At 39.6% G+C, this 20,476-nt stretch overlaps 1 protein-coding gene across 1 annotated transcript; it reads left to right on the top strand.

The window, feature by feature from the left end:
* Window positions 1–6,622: 6,622 nt before the first annotated feature.
* Window positions 6,623–16,779, top strand: LOC115163024 (protein YIF1B-like). Its single transcript, XM_029714599.1, has 8 exons — window positions 6,623–6,781; window positions 14,042–14,268; window positions 14,381–14,485; window positions 14,633–14,711; window positions 14,809–14,866; window positions 14,980–15,135; window positions 15,306–15,399; window positions 15,522–16,779. The coding sequence occupies exons 1-8, from the start codon at window positions 6,739–6,741 to the stop codon at window positions 15,675–15,677; spliced, it is 918 nt and encodes a 305-aa protein (XP_029570459.1). The 5' UTR covers window positions 6,623–6,738; the 3' UTR covers window positions 15,678–16,779.
* The last annotated feature ends 3,697 nt before the right edge of the window (window positions 16,780–20,476 follow it).

The following is a 20,476-nucleotide window of genomic DNA, read 5'->3' as shown; positions in this document are numbered from 1 at the left end:
TTTACATAATGGGTAGCTGAATGAAAATGGTGGAGGGTCATGCTTTTTTAATTTCAGTCAAGGGGTATATTTTTATTTTTTTAAATCTAGTCCAGGGGAGGGTCATGTAATTTGTAATTGACTAAATGTCTATATTTCTCACTGTTTTAGAATGAGTTACTTATATGGCTATATATTGATGTGTGCCCGATGCCGCCCCTCATCTCTGATTGTCTGCTTGGCGCGCAATATCAAGTGTCCCTATAGGCTATTTAGTGTGGTCTCAATCAAATTATCCATAGCCTATAAGCTACAAAGTGCATGCATGGAGAAGCACAGAGTAAAGTTATATTTCTAAGATGGCTGCTGGGATGGTGTAAATAAAACTAGGCTGCATTACACGCTGCAATGGATATTCCAACCTGAGGCCGATTATATAAAGTGATCTATAACAGCGCTTTGGTCCGCAATGCTTTATGCTAGGAACAAGCTGTAAAATACCTGTAAAAGACATGAATCTGATGCATATGGGGATATCGTTGTTATACAGAGGCTGAGCTACAACCTTCTATACCCGAGGAGACAAGAAATGTACTTTGCTTGGGAAATAATCGAATTCTGTCACTATCAATTGATTAAGCTATTCACTTTCCGTACAATAGATGTTTAAACCCAGACAGCATTTAGGGAAACACTTGTAACCTTCTCTCGTTGGGTTAAGCCACAGAAGAAGAGTAGCCAGCAGTTAAAGCTTACATTTTTCTGCGTTGGTAGGCCTACTCTGTCTGGGGTGGAAAGGTAGGCCTAATATTTGAAAGTAAAGTACCGTGCTCAGATTCCTAATGATGTTTCAGATTTTATTATTTGCAAACAGGTTAGTTGCAAACAAGACACATTGATATGTCATTGGAGACATATGAGAAGATGAGAAGATGAACACATGCCTATCTCTCTGTCCATTCTTAGCCTGCAAATTCAGAAACTTGTGTTATTAAAAAAAGATTCTGCTAATATGTAAAATTACGTAGAATTGCATGAAATGTTTATAAAAGGCTATTTTTGCTTTTACTATATAGGAGATATTTCCACCCCTACTCTTGTCCATAGTGGTCTGCAAATACACAACCATTTGGCCTGGAGTTTTGTGCGCTATCAAAATTCCCATGTAATGCTTACAGGACAAAGAACAGTTTCTAAAACTGCATATCCAAGGCTCTGATCTGCCCAAGAAGTTATGGTAAATGGAAGACATGTTCTCTCCTATCCACATGTTTTAATTATTATTTTGGGTATAGGGGAGGGTCACTTGTTTTTTTTTCAAGCGTTCAGGGAGGGTTTAGGTAAATAAGGGAGGGCCATCCATTTTCGTTTCAGAGAGGTCCGGTTTTCTCCATGTAACCCTTATTATGAATAACTCCCTTAAGTATTTTTTAGCAATTACATTTACTTTTGATACTTAAGTATATTTAAACCCAAATACTTTCAGATTTTTACTCAAGTAGTGTTTTACCGGGTGACTTTCACTTTTACTTCAGTCACAAGCTGCTCTTGTACTCAAGTATGACAATTGGGTACTTTTTCCACCACTGCTTGTAATTCCAATTTGGAGGGTCATTCAAGTAACATTTCCCACTGGGAACTATGAGTATGGAAGGAGATAACTCAACCTTTCGGCAGCTATCATTAGGATCGTAAGAAAATCCATACGTAAATGGTTAGGATCGTAAGAAAAGCCATACATGAAACGTAAACTTTAAATTAGATCTGTAAACATATGTTACGACTATGAATTAACATTTACACAATTCTTATTTTACTTCTCCCTTTACTCGGTTACAGATATTTTTTATATGTACAAACATTCGTCAGTAATGTGGCATCTGCAAAGGACATCAACCGAACGTAGCTAGTCAGTTAGTTAGTAAATCAAGCAATTCTAGTCCAGACGTTAGCTTCCGGTTTCATTTCCAAAATAAAAGTCTAGAGCTCGTTTTAGAACTGCATTCAATAGCGTCGTTATACCAGTAGATGGCGTATAGTATAGTCTTGGGCCTTCTGCAAATTACTTGTGTGAGAAGAATGAAGACTTTATTTAATTTTTTTAACCTTTATTTAACTAGGCAAGTCAGTTAATAACAAATTCTTATTTATAATGACGGATTACCAAAAGGCAAAAGGCCTCCTGCGGGGACGGGGGCTGTGATAAAAACATATAGGACAAAACACACATCAAGACAAGAAAGACCCCACAACACGACATAAAGAGAGACCTAAGACAACAACATAGCATGGCAGCAAGACATGACAATACAGCATGGTAGCAACACATGACAACAACACGGTAGCAACACAACCTGGCAGCAGCACAAAACATGGTACAAACATTATTGTGAAGAGACAACAGCACAAAGGGCAAGAAGTGTCAGTAAGAGTGTCCATGATTGAGTCTTTCAATGAAGAGATGGAGATAAAACTGTCCAGTTTGAGTGTTTTTTGCAGCTCGTTCCAATCGCTAGCTGAAGCAAACTGAAAGGAGGTGCAACCCAGGGATGTGTGTGCTTTGGGGACTTTTAACAGAATGTGACTGGCAGAACGATGTTGCATGTGGAGGATGAGGGCTGCAGCATGTATCTCAGATAGGGGGGAGTGAGGCCTAAGAGGGTTTTTATAAATAAGCATCAATGACCAGTTTACAGAGGAGTATAGAGTGCAGTGATGTGTCCTATAAGGAGCATTGGTGGCAAACCTGATGGCCGATTGGTAAAGAACATCTAGACGCTCGAGAGCACACTTACCAGCCGAGCTATAAATTACATCTCCATAATCTAGCATAGGCAGGATGGTCATCTGAATCAAGGTTCGTTTGGCAGCTGGGATAAAAGAGGTACGATTACGATAGAGGAAACCAAGTCTAGATTTAACCTTAGCCTGCAGCTTGGATATGTGCTGAGAGAAGGACAGTGGATCGTCTAGCCATACTCCCAAGTACTTGTATGAGGTGACTTCCTCAAGCTCTAAACCTTCAGAGGGAGTAAACACACCGGTGGGGAGAGGGGCATTCTTCTTACCGAACCACATGACCTTTGTTTTGGAGGTGTTCAGAACAAGGTAAAGGGCAGAGAAAGCTTGTTGGGCACTAATAAAGCTTTGTTGTAGAGTGTTTAACACAACATCCGGGGAGGGGTGAGCTGAGTATAAGACTGTATTATCTGCATCTAAATGGATGAGAGAGCTTTCTTCTGCCTGAGCTATGTTGTTGATGTAAATTGAAAAGAGAGTGGGTCCTAGGACCGAGTCTTGGGGTACTCCCTTGGTAACAGGCAGTGGTTGAGACAGCAGATGTTCTGACTTTATACACTGCACGTTTTGAGAGAGGTAGTTAGCAAATCAGGCCGAAGACCCCTCAGAGACACCAATACTCCTTAGCAGGCCCACAAGAATGCAATGGTCTACCGTATAAAAGCTTTTTGCCAAGTCAATAAAAATAGCAGCACAACATTGCTTAGAATCAAGGGCAATGGTGACATCATTTAGGACCTTTAAGGTTTCAGTGACACATCCATAACCTGAGCGGAAACCAGATTGCATACCGGAGAGAATACTACAGACATCAAGAAAGCCAGTCAGTTGAGAATTGACACGTTTTTCCAACACTTTTGGTAAACAGGGCAAAATATAAAATTAGCTTCTAACATTTAGGATCAGCTTGATCTCCTCCTTTAAATATAGGACGCACCATGGCTGCCTTCCAAGCAATGGGAACCTCCCCAGAGAAGAGAGACAGGTTAAAAAGGTCAGAGAAAAGCTCGGTAATGATAAGGGCTGCAACCGTAAAGAAGAAAGGATCTAAACCATCTGACCCAGATGTTTTTTTGAGGTCAAGTTTAAGCTCCTTTAGCACCTCAGACTCAGTGACCGTCTGCAGGGAGAAACTTTGTAGTGGGGCAGGGGAAAAAGAGAGGAGCATTGGGGCAAGTCGCATTAGAAGGGCTGGGAGATGAGGAAATGTTGGATGGGCAAGGAGGCACGGTTGACTCAAATAGGAATCCTGACTTAATTAAGTGGTGATTAAAGAGCTCAGCCATGCGCTCCTTGTCAGTAACAACCACATCATCAACATTAAGGGACATATGGCAGCTGTGAGGAGGAGGGTTCATTCTCCAGGTCATACAGCGTTTTCCAGAACTTCTTGGGGTTAGACCCACAGAGCGTGAGCTGCTCCTTAAAGTAACTCACTTTAGCCTCCGGATAGCCTGAGTGCACTTATTTCTAATTTGCCTGAACGAGAGCCAGTCAGGCTGAGTATGCGCGTGCCGAGCCTTTCGCCAAATGGAATTGTTGATGTGGAGTAACTCTGCCAGATAGCCTATTCTTATTGCAAGATAGGTTTTCCCTATCAGCCACTGCACGTGCTTCATCAACTATTTTGTTTAAAATGTATTTAGAAGCTAGATTTAGAGGCCTGTGAGCTAGGGTCTCTTTTTAAGGGGATCCTATAGTAAAAACAGTGTGAGAGTTCAGTGACCAGACGGCGGAAGATGACACGACAGCACCCTCCTCAGGGGATAGGTACTTATTGTAAAGCCAATTAGTACACAGCTGGGCCCACTAATTGCTTTGTGTTTTCCTCTATATAGGTGTGCCAGGAGAAGAGCTGGGGGAAAAGATTGGGAGTAGAGATGGACATGTTGTTTATTTATTTATTTATTTATTTATTTATTTATTTATTTATTTATTTATTTATTTATTTATTTATTTATTAATAATAATAATAATAATAATATAAAAATAAAATTGCCTACCTCAGAGAAAGCTTCAGTGACTGGGCACCCTGTCTCTCTGTTAACCTAGGCAGGCTTTAGGTAGAGAGAAGCGTTCCCCCTGTAACTTATGTGTAGACGATAGTCTAAGACAGTAGCCATTTGTTGTTTTGCGTTCCCTTTTTGGCCACTGGCCTTTTGGTCAACGGCTTAGTTTATTTTTATTTGTTTCGTTACACTGGTGTTTTCAGCGTTGGATGTTCCCTGTACTGGAGTTATTTTGTCGGTGAAAAAAGACCCGTGTAGTAAACGATACAAAAGAAAAGGAACCACAACCACTGCCTCTGGTCAATTCATTTTATACCTCACGCCTGTGTTAGGGTGCTTCGGACAAGCAGATCCGTTCACAACAGTTATAAAACACAAATAGAGTTCTAAAAGTATTCGGCAAGACACCAGTACCCAAAATGAAAGCCTAAATTGCAATTCCTACAAGTTGAAGGCCTATTTTTATTTATTTGGATAGGCCTAAATTAAAACATTGAATTATTAAAATGGTAGGCTAAAGAACTTTGGAGAATTTAGATTTAACAGTTAAGACTGTTCTATTCTCTTTGATTTAGTTCCTGTTGTAACTCAGACAAATGACAATGGATGACATACTAACTGAACAAGGAATTAAACGTACAAATATGTTGGAATGATACGTTGTAAGCATCATGCATGCTCTGCCCTTTATTTGGCTAGTAGGCAAAAAGGCCTACATTAGGGTATAATTACTATGGTTGCATGCCTCTAGAAGGGCATTTTCTGAAGCTGAGGGGTGCTTTTCCAAAAGTGAATGGTGCTGTGGTGCTGCATGGAGATCACAAGCTCTTCAACTGGGCAGCAGTGTCGCGATGGAGGGAATAGCTTATACTAAGACTACCTAAAACCACTGCAACAGAGTTATTGTAAAGTTTGGGAATAAACTTATGCCAGACTTAGCCTATGTTTAACCTCTCCCTTGTTCATTTCAAAGTTCATATGTTCATGACCCAATTCATATAAATCATGTAAAATTATTTTGAATTCATATTAACCCCTCCCACAGAATATGCTTTGGCAGATTTTGAGTGACGAAATAAATCTGAAAGTATTCTATAAAAATATATTTTGAGTGGCAAAGACTCCAGTGGTCATATGTAATTCAAATACTCACCAAACATCTATTATTATTCTATGTTTTATTATTCCTGGTAGATACTACTGGTTATGATTGCAGACAGAGCCCAGAGAATGGGATGGTGCAATATTGAATGTCATAATTTGATAAGGCGCATGCATGGGGATGTCCACGTCACCCAGAGATATGTCCATGCTGTAGAGATGCACCTAGCGAGCTGAAACTTCACTGTTGTAGGCATATTTCAGCTAGTGCTATCTAGACTTGCACTGGCAAACAAACCATTACATTAGCTACCTAAATGTGAAGTCAATTCAACTGAGGAGTAATAGAAGATGTTGACTTAAATTGAAAACATGCAGGATACCTCATTTGAACCTCATATGAACGCAGCAAGAGACTAGACCACCATGGCTCATTAGATTCAACAGATTCACTTTCCCACTGTATATCAGAACCTGATTGGAATCTAAATATCCCTGCTAAGGATGCAATAGAGCTGCACATTACTGTGCAGGAGATGTAATGTGTCAAAAATATAGGTGAAAATCAGTGGTGTAAAGTACTAAAGTTAACATAGTGTTACGTACAGGATCTCACACCGAAAAAGATTTAATGAAGTTGCCCTCCCTGCGTAAGTAAATAATTATAGTGGATTTTTTTCGATTGGTCCACATTTTACCAGGAACGCCTTTGTCTTTTTGGGAGTTTTATGATACTATCATTGGCCAGTTGACACATGGGTGTGGCTGTGTACTAATTTTGTAGAAGTGTATTGAATGGTTTCATATCAGCGTTTTTATAGACGATATCCTAAATTACCTGTAATAATTGATGGACATGGATTACACAGCAACCCAAAGTGGGTTCACACAGTGTAAGTTACGTATGTTGATCAAAGTATTGGTAAGATGTCTTGCTTTTTGACCTAGAAATCTAGCTAACGTATGCTAGCTAGTTAACCGGCATGCTAATAGCTAGCTAGCAAGCTAACCCACTCCATGTCTGCTCTTCAAACCAAAACTAACCTAACTACCTGGCAAATGTAGCTAGCCAACTAGTTTTTTTGTCATATCTTGTGTCTTATCAATCATAACAGCAAACTTATTGCTAATATAGCTAGCTGGCACCATATTGCACAAGACTAAGTTAGCTAGCTTGCTCGTGGTTAGCCACATTAGATAATATCACCAGATAGGTTTTCATATTCTATGTAGACAGAGAACCTGAAACATGTCTGATCAGTTTCGGGCTACATTATTCAGGTTTACGTTAGAAGGTCGCGCTATTCGCTCTCTAGATTTACGTTTTCTTTTATCAAGCCTTTACGTACTGCCCGCATTGCTTCTAAATTTGGTCATGGGACTGTGCCTCTGGTTATGTTAGCTAACGTTAGGTTCTTGTTGGTCTCTCCGCCCAGTGTCCAATCAGAACTTGTTCCCAAAACAGCTACAGTAGCCACCTTCAGAAAGTATTCATACATTACATTTTTAGTATTTAGCACCCTTTGACTTATTCCACATTTTGTGTTACATCCTGAATTATCTATCTATATATCTATATATATATCTATATATATATATATATATATATATATCTATATATATATATCTATATATATCTATCTCTCACTCTCTACCACTCTACCAGTCAAAAGTTTTCATGAAGGCAAAGGGTGGCTATTTATATTTTGATTTGTTTAACACTTTTTTGGGTCACTACATGATTCCATATGTGTTATTTCATAGTTTTGATGTCTTCACTATTATTCTACAATGTAGAAAATAGTAAAAATAAAGACAAACCCTTGAATGAGTAGGTGTTCTAAAACTTTTGACCGGTACTGTATATATATTGCACTGAGATGCAGTGCCTTAGAAAGCTGCGCCACTCCGGAAATGAAATACAGAAATATTTCATTTACATTAAGTATTCACACCCCTGAGTCAATACTTTGTAAAAGCACCTTTGGCGGTGATTACAGCTATGAGTTTTATGGGGTAAATCTTTAAGAGCTTTTCACATCAGGATTGTACAATATTTGCCCATTATTCTTTTTTAAATTCTTCAAGCTCTGTCAAGTTGCTTGTTGATTATTGCTAGACAGACATTTTCAAGTCTTGCCATAGATTTTCAAGCTGATTTAAGTCAAAACTGTAACTAGGCCACTCAGGAACATTCAATGTTGTCTTGGTAAGCATCTCCAGTGTAGGTTTGGCCTTGTGTTTTAGGTTATTGTCCTGCTATAAGGTGAATTTGTCTCCAAGTGTTTGTTGGAAAGCAGACTAACCAGGTTTTCCTCTGGGATTTTGACTGTGCTTATAGCTATATTCTGTTACTTTTTAATATTTTTTTCGTAATTTTTTACCCCCCTTTTTTCTCCCCAATTTCCATCTTGTCTCATCGCTGCAACTCCCCAACGGTCTCAGGAGAGGCAAAGGTTGAGTCATGCGTCCTCCGAAATATTACCCACCTAACCGCGCTCCGTAACACCCGCCAGCTTAACCCGGAAGCCAGTCGCACCAATGTGTCGGAGGAAACACCGTTCAACTGGCGACTAGTGTCAGCTTGCAGGCACCCGGCCCGCCACAAGGAGTCGCTAGCCAAGTAAAGCCCCCACGGCCAAACCCTCCCCTAACCCAGATGACGCTGGGCCAATTGTGCGCCGTCCTATGGGACTCCTGGCCACGGCCGGTTGTGGCACTTCCCAGAAATGAACCCTGGTCTGTAATAACACCTCTAGCACTGTGATACAGTGCCTTAGACCGCTACTCCACTCGGGAGGCCCCATATTCCGTTGCTTTTAATTCCAAAAAACTCCCTAGTCCTTGCCGATGACATGCATACCAATAACATGATGCAGTCACCACCATGCTTGAAAATATGAAGAGTGGTACTCAGTGTTGTGTTGGATTTGCACCAAACATAACGTCTTGTATTCAGGCCAAAAAGTTCATTTTTCTTTGCAACATTTTTTTGAATTATTACTTAAGTGGCTTGTTGTCAACAGGATGCATGTTTTGAAATATTTTATTCTGTACAGGCTTCCTTTTTACACTGTCATTTAGATTAGTATTGTAGATTAAATACATTGTTTTTGGTCCATCCTCAGTTTTCTCATATCATACCCATTAAGCCCTATAACTGTTTTAAAATCACCATTGGCCTCATGGTGAAATCCCTGAGCAGTTTCCTTCCTCTCCGGCAACTGAGTTAGGAAGGACGCCTTTATCTTTGTAGTGACTCGGTGTATTGATACACCATCCGAAGCCTAATTCATGACTTCACCATGATCAAATGGATATTCAGCATCTGCTTTTGTTATTTTTACACATTTTTTTTACGAGGCATTGAAAACCTCCCTGGTCTTTGTGGTTATATCTGTGCTTGAAATTCACTACTAGATTGAGGAACCTTATATATGTGTTGGGTACAGAGATGAGATAGTTATTTTAAAAAATCATGTTAACCACTATTAGTGGTCCATGCATTTTATGTGATTTGTTAAGCACATTTTACTCCTGGACTTATTTAGGCTTGCCATAATGAAGGTGTTGAATGCTTATTGACTCTAGGCATTTCAACTTTTTTATAAATGTCTACAAACTAAATTTCACTTTGACATTATTGGGTATTGTGTGTAGATCAGTGACACAAAATCACTATTTAATAAATGTTTTATTCAGGCTGTAACACAACCAAAATGTGGGAAAAGTAAAGGGGTGTGGATACTTTCTGAAGGCAATGTACTTGCTAAAATAACTGGCACCACTGTGGTAAGCCCAACAATGGCCTACTACTCGGTGTCCCAATTTGGCAGCATCTTGTGCAATTGAACTTGGGATTTGTAGGACCTGGTGGCTGACTTCCTGGACGGCTCCATAATAAGCCTAGGTAGTACTATTGACTGAGTTGGTGATTCATTCTGCGCAATAATACTATATATAGGAAGTTGTTTGATGCAATGGAAATGAATGGGCATAGACTATGCTCTATGATAGAGCCCCCAATCTCTCAAAAATCCAAGGTAGCCATGAGCCAGGGGGGTCGGTCAGGCTCACTTGGGCCGACACTCAGTGATTTTTTTTGTGTCTCTAGAGTTGGAAAATGTGTGAGAGCAGCGCAGCAATGGTAGCCTTCTGTGTGTTATCACTCTCTTTCATCACTCCATTCACTTTTCCCATATACAGCAAGTTGTTGTTCACTTATACCCTTTAATCATATATCATTGGAAAGCATAGATTCACAGCTATCCATCAGACATATTTTCGGGCCAACATAACTTTGACCTCTAGGGTACATTTTAGAATTGCCTGTATAAATAAATGGCTTTAAAAAGGAAACCCTCATACAGTTTCTTTGTTTGACAAGTGGTTCTGAAAGGTCATGAAATGACCTTTCAAATGATATACAATATAATCAACCTTTTTAAAAGCACCAGCTATAACTCGTTTTGTATATTGTGCCATTGGCATTAGAATGTTGGAAGCATAGACATAACATTCCACATAATGGGGCAGCTGCGTTTTTCGATTGTAACTTTGGTGATAAAGGCACCAAATTGCGCACACAGCTAGAACAGGGGTTTAACAATATGTGTAGATACAGGTCCATCACAGAATTCACGCATTAAACCCACAGAAGCCTTTTTCCAAAATGACCGCCAAACAACTCAATGAGGTCATATTGGACAACTTCGCATGAAATATAATTGTAGTATGCCCAAGTTTTTTTTATAGTGATGCAGAATACACAACCACATGAGCCAGTGTGCTAGATGCAGTATATAAAGATGTTCGATTATTCACAGAATTGTGGTAAGAATGTGCCTAAAAAGCTGTCTGAATTGCTGATTTCTGAAGATGTTATTTGCAATATTTCATCTTCAAACATGTAAAATGGTTTGAAGTACATGTAATGAGCCATGGATGTGAGTTGATTAAAATGATATACAATGTTATCCAAGTACAGGGATCATCATCTAGATTTTCTTGAGCGGATGGTCGGGGCCGGAATGTAATTTTAATTTTACTAGGCAAGTCGGTTAAGAACAAATTCTTATTTTCAATGATGGCCTAGGAACAGTGGGTTAACTGCCTTGTTTAGGGGCAGGATGACAGATGTTTACCTTTCAGCTCGGGGATTTGATCTTGCAACCTTTCAGTAACAAGTCCAACGCTCTAACCACTAGGCTACCTGCCACCCCCAAGTACAAATAGGTGAAAATGTATTGGCATTCCTATGGAATTTTACATTGTAATGTAGGCATTCCTATGGAATTTTAGATTGCAATGTAGGCTATGCAGCAAGTTTCTAGTAGTCTGTTTAATGAATAACAGTTAATAGGATAGCATTGTATATCATTTTAATCAGCTCACATCCATGACTATTCACATGTAGCCTACATATACATTTTGACATGTTTGAAGATGAAATATTACAATTATTGATGATAACATCTTCAGAAATCGGAGATTCAGAAGACTTTTTTTGGCACATTCAGGTTTCGACCAAAATAGTCTCATTTGCGACCGTTTGAGTTAGCAGTGCAACACTTTTTTATTGGTCGCAAGGGTGCCAGTGATAAAAAGGTACCTGGTTCACAATTGTGATAAAGGTTAGTTTTTGGTTCACAATTGGCTTTTTTTAATCATCATGGCAATTTGCAGTTGACCAAAAATAAACCAACTTTCTGAAGTGGCAGCAACAGCATGGGAATGCCCGTCTGTGTGTGTCAGGGTCGACATACAGAGGAGATTTGGAAATCCTCCGGGCCAGTCAATCATCCCCGTCAGTAGCCCGCTAACCCCACGTTAACCAAATGCATACATTTTGGAGGGCTACATTTTTTTTCTATAGGCTATTACATCAATTTAATATAAAATCTAGGTCCTTAATTATAATTGAAGGCCTTGAAAGTCATTGAATTTGACTTGCGAATGTCTGAATGAACCCTGTATAGGCTAAATTAAAGATAAAATTAATCTCTAGTGAAATTATGCACGCATCATTGGCTTTCCTGTCAGATCTTGACCCGGGACAGTATATTTTTTTTCAGTGTGCCACTTGCACATTTACCTGAATGTCGAGCCCTGCTGTGTGCAGTGTGCGTAGGGCCTATATGTCTACCGCGTTGTGTAGCTGTTAGCAATGCTTATGATAGCCTAACCATTTTCGGATAGATTGAAAAGCAAATAAAAGGTCATTAAAAATGCCTGGCAGACCTAATTATTTGCATCAATCCAGTGGCCATTTGTTTTGAAAACTCCCATCACATGTGCGCTACAGAAACACGGCTAGCCAAACACAACTGGCTGGCGCGCACCTGAATTAAATAGACTACACAAAAAATATATAATTTTCAAAACAATTGTCCTCTAAAGTGTTTAAGCATTGTTGTGGACTTAGAACATCCAATTTTGTTGTTTTTCTGTTAAAAAAAAGTGTGATTTTTGAGACCGAAAATAAATAAACTACGGGAAATGACAATCCTCCCCACTTTTTTTTTTGCCATGGTATCATTTTGGTATCCGGTATAGTTTTTTCAAATTCTGCCCTCTAGAGGATTTTGCAGAAAAGAACACATAGCACTTTGAAATCTGCAATAAATACACATTTCAAAAACGTTTAGAAAGTTGATTAATCCTTGCTAGCAATACGGTTTTGGAAACCTTTGGAACTTAACTTTCATATAAGAGATAAAGAATCTTTCAAATTTTATACACTTACTGTGCACAGTTTAGCAAAGTTGCACCCGGGTGTTTTCGCACACCGCCTCAGCTGCGACACATCCTCTCACATCTCCATTGGACAATTCCATTTCACATTTTCACATTTCCTTTCCTAAACTGTGTACAGCAAGTGTATCTTTTGAATTTGAACAATTATTTTCTCGCTTATATGAAAGTTAAGTTCCAACTGTTTCCAAAACCATATCGCAAGTGAGCCGTATTTGAGCTTAGACAGAGCATTTGGGCAGCGTCGGAGCGCCGGGCCATTTCACTCACAAGGCAAAATGGGACGTGGATTGGCGACACTGTAGTGGAATGGAATTGGGAGTCATGAGAAGGGCTAAGGGCACCATGGTAAACTTACTGATTTTGTAAAGGATAGGAAACAATAGGCCTACCCATGAAAATAGGTCAGAAATAGAAATACAGATATTAAGAGATGTGCTTCTGCTGAATAACAAACATTGTATTTAGGCTTTTTTTGACACGGTAGACTAGAGCTGGACGATATCACTATAAATTGACTCAATTGTCAAGATAATATTGAATTGAATGATAACTTTGACATTAGTGTGCACCAGTTACTTTTTTATATGACCCTTTGAAACTACTACTTGTAATGTTGTACCATTTGCCCAGTTAGCAATAGTCCATATTAGCAGACTTATTTCATTAAACGTCACAAAGCTAATTATCATTATTATCGATATCAGTAAAATGTCCTCGATAAATCCTTGGTTTGGTTAAGTATCGCTAATTTTCGGTTTATCCACCCAGCTCTACAGTAGACCACAAGTGAAGATCTATAAATGTGTCTTAGTGTGTCCTTGTTTGAACGTTTTATTGGTCCATTTTGAAATAGAGCCTACTTGTTCTGGCTGACTTCGAGCCAGATATCTCTCTTTGAGGAGGAGGTTCCTCATCGCAAGGGATATTGTTGTTAAGTATTAATAATATGATTAGTCTACTGTGCAGGCCAATGAATGTCTGTGAAAGAAGGACAAAGCATAAATTGATAGGAAGAGGCTGGGGTGACGTAAGGGTGTCCTCCTGCTTAGTGTGTGATGATGTGACCATTCTGCCCTCAGGGGATAAAACACACCCAGAAATGATGACTGAGAGCAGGGTTTATCTTACACATGGAGTGAAGAGACCACATTATTGGCACGGTCTGATTCGGCCACGCTATTTGTTGCTATGCGTCAATGTGCATTGCATAGCCCCTTCTTTTGCAGCAAAAAAATGTTGGTCCTTCAAATGCATTGGAAGATTGCCGTTTTGTCACCTTACAACTTCACATAACATCACAGCTATTAACGATGCATGCATGTGTTGCGCAGTACTTGCAGTCTGTATCCCCCACTCCACTGACCAGAATGTGGTTTCATCCTCCTCTTGTGTAATAGATCCCAAATTGAGGATGAGGAACACGTCAAAGGACAGGACAGATCCCAGCCAGCTGTTTGACGACACCAGCGCAGCGCCAGGGGTGGAGCCCGCTGGGTTCCCGGGCCAGGGTGTTGGGGCGATGGGTTACCCCGGCCAGACCCTCCTCTCAGACCCCATGTCCAACTTGGCCATGGCGTACGGAAGCAGCCTGGCCAGCCAGGGCAAAGACTTGGTAGACAAAAATGTAAGACTTATGGTATTAATGGTAAATAGTTGTGGTACCAGTTAGTAAGTTGCAACATGAGTGCCATTAAGAAGGGATAAATCGTCTTGGTTTTGCTCCGTTTACTCTACAGCTGGATCGTTTCCTCCCCATCTCCAAATTGAAATATTACTTTGCTGTGGACACAGTTTACGTGGGCAAGAAACTCGGACTGCTAGTCTTCCCCTACATGCACCAGGTACCATCTGGTCACCATCTGTTCATATTGCTTGTGTCCATGTCCAGACTCCGAGCTACCAAGCTGATACTGAACTTACGCCCTAGGATGACACTCATTGAATGGGTGACTAAAGAAGATGTATGTTTTTGTTTGTTTTTGTTTTAGAACTGGGAAGTGAGCTACCAACAGGACACCCCAGTGGCTCCACGCTTTGATATCAATGCTCCTGACTTGTACATTCCAGGTAAAGGAGATTTGGTCAGGTCTACCACCCTGACTGAACTAAACTAATAAGATCCGCAACTAGCCTATTTATTGTTTTTTTTGAAATATTTTTGCAGCAATGGGTTTCATCACGTACATCCTGGTGTCTGGGTTAGCACTTGGAACACAAAACAGGTAAAGGTGGTCCACTTCCACTCACTTTTTTGCACCTTTCTTCCCAGTTTTCTGTATAAATAGTATCCTGAAACTTGTATCTACCCTAACCTCAACCTCCCGTCTGTCTCTAGGTTTACCCCTGAGATCCTGGGCATGCAGGCCAGCTCGGCCCTGGTGTGGCTCATCATGGAGGTGCTGGCTATCCTCCTCAGTCTCTACCTGGTCACAGTCAACACAGACCTCACCACCATCGACCTTGTGGCCTTCTCCGGATACAAATATGTGGGGTACGGATGGTCTCTTGCTCTCTGACATGATTAGTATGACTTTGTGGTTCTGGATTTTCCTGTCTTTCAACTTTGATGTCGTCTGATTTAAAACAAAGAAAAAAGTTGTATAGACATGATGACACATCAACTACTCTGATGAATTGTGAAGGATTCCCTTGTGTGTGCAGGATGATTGTAGGGGTCGTGGCAGGGTTACTATTTGGTCGAACGGGGTATTACCTAACGCTGCTATGGTGCTGTATATCCATCTTCATCTTCATGGTGAGTAGCAGGAAGAGCTAACTTTAGAATCTAATTTACTCCGCCCAATGTCCCCTGCCTGACTACTGCACTCAGGTTGACAAGCTACGTTTTTGCTCCCTCTGTCTTGGTCCTCTCTTCAGATCCGCACGTTGAGACTAAAGCTCCTGTCTGAGGCAGCAGCCCAAGGCGTGTTGGTCCACGGGGCCAGGAACCAGCTGAGGATGTACCTGACCATGTCCATCGCAGCCGCCCAGCCCATATTCATGTACTGGTTGACCTATCACCTGGTCGGGTAAGACCACGGGGCTGACCAGGAGTGTTTCATCTGACAAGACACTACCTCTCTATGGAAAGATAAGACTGTTCACTGACCATCACATCTCCCAACCATTCGCTGCGGATGTGCGGGACACTTGCACAGATAAATAAAAACACACAAATGTCATTGTGGAATCAGCATTGCCAAGTCTCACAGCACAACTGTAACAGTAGGGTTGACTTGTCTTTTTGTATAGTTTTTTATGTAATTGTCTAAAAATAATAATTGACTGGTTTGTCATGTTTTGTATACTGTAATTTAGTCAATTATGTTTTCTAAGCATTTGTAAACATATGGTTGTATATTAGCAATCTAGCTTGGGTCCTCAATCTCAAAAGCTTTGACTGAGCCAAGGATGGAAGCACAGTTAAGGCAAATGTATAGCCTACGTAAGTATGCAACGCAATTAGCTACGCAAAATGGCTGTCCTGCAGAATTTGCAGTCTAAAATTTGTAACGCGTCACAACTACACAGGGAAGCCATTTTGCATGACTAATTGCGTTCTTGCGTTACACACTTACGTTGACTGAAAGGCTTTAGCATAATTTGCCTGCGCCGTCCAGTGAACACAAAAGAAGCACTCTCAATGTCCTTATTCATAGGGTTATGTATTTAAACAGATTTGTGGATGTGTTGTTTGTAAATAGAAAAAAAAATGTTGTACATGTCTGAAGTCTTGGTGACACAAACTGAAGCCCAAATAAAGGCTTTCTATCAAGTAACAAAGTAATTAAGTAATCTTAAATTACAGCTGATGCTTTTTTAAATAAGCTTGACAAAAAAGCATGAGCATATGACAATAATTGATATTCATGTTTCAAACTGGAAAAGGGAACATGAAAAAATATACAAAGGTTTAGATGTTATAATTACTAACTTCCATTTGAAATGTAGGCTTAATTACTAGAAATATCATGCTAAAATGGTGTTGCGTTGCCATGCTTCAATTGTTTCTATGAATAATTGATATACAGAAACGTAATAACATGGATCCTCTTATGCTCTACAACCTGATAAATAAACTGAAGCTGGAGTACACTTAAATATATATATATATATATTTAACTGTTATGAAGCTGAATATGTCTCATGTCCAATATCACTAACACACACTCAAACGTTGATCCAACAAATTTTTCCAACAGGAAATAAGCGTTAATGGTCTACGGTTAGGTTGTATCTATGTAAGATTAACACCTTAGCCCTTTTCCCTCTCTGCCCCAAGTTAGGATGATATGATAAATCCTGCTTATCTTGACATTAGCAGATGTATTTGACAGATGTTCCTGTCAATCTTGATCCAACACTCGGAGGGTCTGCATTCCAAACGAGATGCATCATACTCTGTCACATGGCACAATCAGATAACAGAAGCCATGATTTACACCTTGCATTAACATGTGCTTGTCATCATGGACTGCTATCTGATCAATATTTGCTGTCTACATATGGTAATAAAATGTGTATTTTATCTGCCACTGCGTCCGCATTGTGCCCAGATGCCATGGTCCATCCTTGTATGCAAATGAATGCAACCTGACTTGGACCTTCCGTTATGACACAAGCTGTATAAATTGACAGAAAACCGCACAATTTTAGTTTTACAAACATCATTACAGCCTACTTTTGTTATCTAACGATTTAAGTCAGTAAAAGGCTATAACCTCGAGATAACCTCGACCTGTCCACAGCCATATAAATAAACATTACCGCACAAACGAGCTGAATATCTGGATGTATGTACAAAATATTATTTCACAGTATAAATATAAATGATATGTAGGCCTTAATGCACACAGTAAAAACTGAAGCAAGTTGAGTTCCAGAGTAGGCTACAAAGTGCATCTCAGAATGGCACGACGCATTATCCAAACAGTTACAGACAGGGTTGTTTTTTTTTACCATGGATGTTGTCTTTATATTATTGTAATCTTGTATTGTAAATCACATTTAGTATGGGCGTAAACAGCACCAAATGAAAAAAAGTGAATACAAACATGGTTGTGTTTCCTCCAAATAATTGATCTGTGATAACCTATCGCAAGACGGGTGGTCAAATTATGAAAATGCTTGGATAAAAGCGGCAATCAATAAAATGAGCACGCATGTAAAGCAAATGGCTTCATGAAGGAATAAAATGTAAATCTAAATAGCATAAATAGTCCTTTGTATGGAAACCTAGATTAGATTGGATAGTGGCCTCGTTCACGTTTACAGAAAGCTATGCGCCGTCTGCACTTCATTGGTAGCTGGAAAATGCTCAAAGATTCACAGAATATTACACGATAGAATATAATAAAATTGGAAAGGATTACATTATAATACCAATGTATTATTTTCATACCCGATAGGCCTATAGCAACTGAAATAGACTATTCACCACCTGCCTGCCGTTCATGCTGGCTTGATTTAAAGGTACAGGTGGAAAATTAGGCCTACACATTATACCTTGCCATTTACAGTTGAAGTCAGAAGTTCACATACACCTTAGCCAAATACATTTAAACTCAGTTTTTCACAATTCCTGACATTTAATCCAAGTAAACATTCCCTGTCTCAGGTCAGTTAGGATCACCACTTTATTTTAAGAATGTGAAATATCAGAATAATAGTAGAGAGAATTATTTACATTCCCAGTGGGTCAGAAGTTTACATGCTACCAAATACTAATTGAGTGTATTCCCTTTAAATTGGTTAACTTGGGTCAAACGTTTCGGGTAGCCTTCCACAATAAGTTGGGTGAATTTTGGCCCATTCCTCCTGACAGAGCTGGAGTAACTGAGTCAGGTGTGTAGGCCTCCTTGCTCGCACACGCTTTTTCAGTTCTGCTCACAAATGTTCTATAGGATTGCAGTCAGGCCTTTGTGATGGCCACTTCTTGACTTTGTTGTCCTTTGTCCATTTTGCCACAACTTTGGAAGTATGCTTGGGGTCATTGTCCAGTCATTGCCCATGTGCGACCAAGATTTAACTTCCTGACTGATGTCTTGAGATGTTGCTTCAATATATCCACAATTTTCCTACCTCATGACGCCATCTGTTTTGTGAAGTGCACCAGACCCTCCTGCAGCAAAACAACCCCACAACATGATGCTGCCACCCCCGTGCTTCACTGTTGGGATGGTGTTCTTCGGCTTGCAAGCGTCCCCTTTTTTCCTCCAAACATAACGATGTTCATTATGGCCAAACAGGTCCATTTTTGTTTCATCAGACCAGAGGACATTTCTCCAAAAAGTACCATCTTTGTCCCCATGTGCAGTTGCGAACCGTAGTCTGGCTTTTTTATGGCGTTTCTGGAGCAGTGGCTTCTTCCTTGCTGAGCGGCCTTTCAAGTTATGTGGATATAGGACTCGTGTTACTGTGGATATAGATTATTTTGTACCCGTTTCCTCCAGCATCTTCACAAGGCCCATTGCTGTTGTTCTGGGATTGATTTGCACCAAAGTTTATTCATCTCTAGGAGAAAGAACACGTCTCCTTCCTGAGCGGAATGACAGCTTCGTGGTCCCATGGTGTTTATACTTGCGTACTATTGTTGTACAGATAAACGTGGTACCTTCAATTTATTTTCTGAGGTCTTGGCTGATTTCTTTTGATTTTCCCATGATGTCTAGCAAAGACGCACTGAGTTAGGCCTTGAAATACATCCACAGGTACACCTCCAATTGACTCAAATGATGTCAATTAGCCTATCAGAAGCTTCTAAAGCCATGACATCATTTTCTGGAATTTTCCAAGCTGTTTAAAGGCACAGTCAACCTGTTGTATGTGAACTTCTGACCCACTGGAATTGTGGTACAGTGAATTATAAGTTAAATAATCCTTCTGGAAACAATTGTTGGAAAAATTACTTGTGTCATGCACAAAGTATATGTCCTAACCGACTTGCCAAAACAACAGTTTGTTAACAAGAAATTTGTGGAGTGGTTAAAAAACAAGTTTTAATGTCTCCAACCTACGTGTATGTAAACTTCCTACTTCAACTTTACTTGTCAGCGCTTTTCTGCTGCGACCCAAACATTGGAGTATTATTGTTTTTTATATATTGTATCTTTTGGCATTGTGTTATATTTAATAATAATCTGTGATTGCAAATTGGTGTACAAATTAATCTATGAATGAGAGAAACTAATCAAATCTACTCCTACAACTAAATGGGTTTCTGACCATGTTCAGAGAGACTAATCTACATATGTCAGGGGATCGCCGTATAAAAATATTATTTGGTATTTTGTTTACTTTGCCATTCAACCACTCAATTCAAGGTGTAAAATGAGATCAGTTATGCCTCATAAAGATGGCTGTAGGTAGTCTGATTAGGTAGTGACATTATGGAACAAAAACAGAGTGTGGTTTTACTTCTCTGAAAAATATTATTCTCTACATGTCTGTCTACAGAAACTCTCCGTAGACAACCAAAGATAATTTATCCATCTGCTTTGATTCATGTTTTTTCTTTCAGAGTCCTCGATATGTTTCTAAAACGACAAGTGGGGCCAAGTATTGCAAGACAATGTATCTCCAGATTCACAGTTAAGAGTATGTTCTCCCAAGCCCCTGAATGATATTACATGTACATATAATATTTATATTGCCGTTTCCTTAATAATGAAATGCAAGCTTAAAAGAACATCACTGCAATTTTCTTACAAGAGAAAATGTGATCTAAAAACTCAGTCTAAATTATTCATTATGGTTATATATAATTTAGAACATCACCTGGGAAAATAATTTGATGTGAATCTGCTGAATCATGTCTGTAACAACAGAGATTT

Source organism: Salmo trutta, chromosome 26, assembly GCF_901001165.1.
Source record: "Salmo trutta chromosome 26, fSalTru1.1, whole genome shotgun sequence".
Classification (NCBI taxonomy): Eukaryota; Metazoa; Chordata; class Actinopteri; order Salmoniformes; family Salmonidae; genus Salmo; species Salmo trutta.
Note: the sequence above shows the minus strand (reverse complement) of the source record. Positions and strands in the feature narration are given on the sequence as shown.